The 3,355-nt window shown below is 43.8% G+C and overlaps 1 protein-coding gene across 3 annotated transcripts in view; it reads right to left on the bottom strand.

The window, feature by feature from the left end:
* Positions 1-3,355, bottom strand: part of Slc2a2 (solute carrier family 2 member 2) — a 33,615-nt gene that overhangs the window by 28,043 nt on the left and 2,217 nt on the right. The window contains exon 1 of one of the 3 annotated variants that reach the window (XM_021158043.2): positions 3,177-3,308. The exons of the other annotated variants lie outside the window; for them this stretch is intronic. Coding sequence (XP_021013702.1) covers positions 3,177-3,191 — 15 coding nt within the window. The 5' untranslated portion in view covers positions 3,192-3,308. Of the gene's footprint in view, positions 1-3,176; positions 3,309-3,355 lie in introns of those variants that run through there. 3 annotated transcript variants of the gene reach the window in all.

The following is a 3,355-nucleotide window of genomic DNA, read 5'->3' as shown; positions in this document are numbered from 1 at the left end:
AAAAAAAAAAAAAAAAAAAAAAAGTCCCACCTACACCCATTCACCCATTCTAATGGCAAAGTGCTCGGTGGGAGCAGGTAGGCAGAGCTAAGGAAAGCAGTTCAGCGGGGATCTCACTCAGTGGAGGCCTTGGATCTCTAAAGGCTTTGCCTATTCTCTAAAAGACCCTGCTGTTTGTCAGTGCTTGAATAAGGGGGGGGGGGAATGTGGAAATGGACAGAACTTGTACAGAAGGCAAGTAGAAAAAAAATCTTAAGGTCTTTTTTTTTTTTTTTTCTAAATTTCTTCACAGGCCATGAGATAACTAAGCTGGAAGCATTTTTTAAAACTCAATTTTTACTTGGGGCTTAATAAATTTTGGTCAGAGAAACTAGTTCCCATGTCCAACTTAAAATGTTCTGCAGATAGACACAGAAGGATAGAATAAGAAGAACCATAGCGAGAGGCTCAGGGTGATGGTTCAGCAGCTAAAGGCAAGTGCCACCAAACTTGGTGACAACTTGTATTCAATTCTGGGACAAACATGGAGGAAAGTGAGAACTGACTCCTGGAAGTAGTCTTGTGTGCACATGTGCACTGTGACAGGAACACATGGTCACTGGACACACACACACACCCCTCATACTACAGTTGCACACACATATACACACCACACATATTCTATACTGCACATACCACACACAGACACATATTCACACACAGACACATACCACTCAATCACTCACACATAGACACGTACCACACAAACACGATACACCTACTACACACACACTCACACACAGACACACACCACATAACATACCAAACACAGACACACACAGACACACATCACAGACATATACCACAACACAACATACACATACTACACACACACACACACATGACACACAGAGACACACACCATACATATATACCACAATATAACACACACATACCAGACACAGACCCACACTCTAACACAGATACACACCACACACTCACACACATAATACAGACCACATACACATCACACTTGCACACAGACACATTCATGCACACACACACACACACACACTGCACACACAGAAAGAATAAAAATGTTAAACAAATTAAGGAAGTAGCTGAGCCTTTACATGAGAGAAAATGTGGAATTTATTTTGTGGCTTAGAAGTCATATGTCATCTGTTGGTATGGACAAGCAGTGGAGAAAGTCAGGAGACTGAGAAAGGGGTCCTAGATGGCCTCCAGTATCCCTACGCCCCAGTTCCTTTAGCTATGGAAGAGCAGTGACAGCAGGTGACAGGAGGATTACAGGACGGGTATGCTGTGACTGTTGACTGGAGGCATCTTGTGTTGTTCTTCAAGTAGAGGGCACACAGGGGAGGTCTGTTAGTCATATGACTGTCATGTCATGACCTGGGCTTATCAACAACCATCTATCAACTTTCCATACATCATTAATAATATCCAGAACCACGTGCAAAGCCCGAGAGATGATCTGCACTCGGTGGCTGAGGAAGCCAAGCTCAGGGAAGGTTTTCCAGTCTGGGGCAGATAGCCCAGTAGGGAACAGTTAAACTCCCATTGCTAAATAAAAGAACAGACTTTGCAGTGATGACTGATTGACTAGGAAAGCATATGATTTGCCTCCACGTGCTTCCAAAAGCCAGGCCAAAGGTGAGTCCACATCCAACTTAGAAAAAGGCCAGCTACGTCTCACACTGTAGGGTTTTCAGTCGGAAGGGAACTTAAGCCGTAGTATGTGGATCTGGCACCTCCATTTTCCAACAGAAGAAATGGAGAACTTAGAGAGCACCCCTTGTATGAACTTTCTGTGCATCAAGGAATTGTCTATGCTGACTCTCTAACTCTCCTGAGCACCACCCCCTGCCTAAGCCCTTAAACTCCAGTGGATCTCCAAAGCTGAATATGCTGTTCTTTATGGCAATCCCCACACTCTCGGTGTTCTCTGTGTTAGTGAATCATCATTAAAGTTCTCCCTGCTGTAGCTTTATCCTGAGCTATAGTACTCACAGAATCTCTATTTCTCGGTCATTCTTTAAATATGCATTGTACAAATACATAACTGACATTTAAACATTTGCCCTCTAAGCCTTCCTCATGTTGTCTTTTACTGACTCTGAACTCCGAAGAGATCACTTCATTCACAGATCACTAAAAGAAAGCCCAGATTGCCCGTGTCAGACACCAGGAGTCCTTATGTTAGCACAGTGTAGAAAACACAAAGGCCGATTGATCTAGTCCGAGTCCCAGCAGCACACACAGCATTAGAACTCACCCCCGAGCCTGGCTGATTCACAATACGTGGTGTCCCTCACAAAGCAGCACTCAGCACAGCCTCACCAGGTCAGTGTATGAGTATCTTAACAGGGGTGAAGATTTATCAACGTCTACACCATTGCCGTATGCAGGGGTTGGGGAGAACTTAGCGCAGAAGAATGACACATTCTTTTGAAGGTTTTATTTGAAAAAGGATTCTATCTACAGAGACATTGAAATACCAGAGAAATGAAAACCCCACAGCCTTCACTTTGCTCCCCAGTGATTACCTAACACTCACTACATTGGTTTCTTAACGTGTATTGGTTTGTCTGAACCATTTAAAATTAAGCTGCAGATAAACTGTGTCACCTCATTCCTAACGACTTCAACTGGTACTCTCCTTAAGAACCAAGGCATCTCTCTGTCTGATTGCAATGCTGTCACAGCCATGAATACAACACAGGCTATGCTAGTATTAGCTAAGAGTCAGCCCAAAGTCATAGTCCCCCAGATGGTGCTTCATCCCATCATTTCTTCTTCTTCCCATGGTCCAAGGTCACCTGCAACAGCCAGTTCTCAGTCTCTGAATCTAGAACTACCTTTCATTCCTGGACATTTTTTGAACATTCCAGATTCACTTTCATGATTTGAGTCCTGTTAACTTTCCCCAGATCGTGGGGGTGGTAGGTACATTCTCACAATAGCTATTCAAAACAGCAAATATCCTGAAAAGTCCGATTACTGAATAAGAACATGGAATTTGCTCAGTAGCCAAAAGGATTAGTAATTGACCAAGCAAAGAGGTAGCCTGGATCTGTGGTAACTGCATCCAGTGCCAGCGTATAAGTTCACTGCCTTGAATAGATTCCCAACCTCCTCAAAACCAAAGCCAAAGGACCCCAAGGTTGCTGTACCTTGTCTTCTGACATTGTGTGTGTGTGTGGAGTTGTCCTCTTAATCCAGGTCCTGTACTGAATGTGGATGAGTAGCTGACCAGCCAGAGTCCTCAGCTCTTGCCTGGTTATACATTGTAGGAGGAGGAGGAGCAAGCAGCGGTAGTTCTGACCTTTTTAAACAGAAGCTGAGTATTGAT

The sequence above is a fragment of the Mus caroli genome, chromosome 3 (assembly GCF_900094665.2).
Source record: "Mus caroli chromosome 3, CAROLI_EIJ_v1.1, whole genome shotgun sequence".
Classification (NCBI taxonomy): domain Eukaryota; kingdom Metazoa; phylum Chordata; class Mammalia; order Rodentia; family Muridae; genus Mus; species Mus caroli.
The sequence above is the reverse complement of the archived record's forward strand: the minus strand, read 5'-3'. Positions and strand labels throughout refer to the sequence as shown.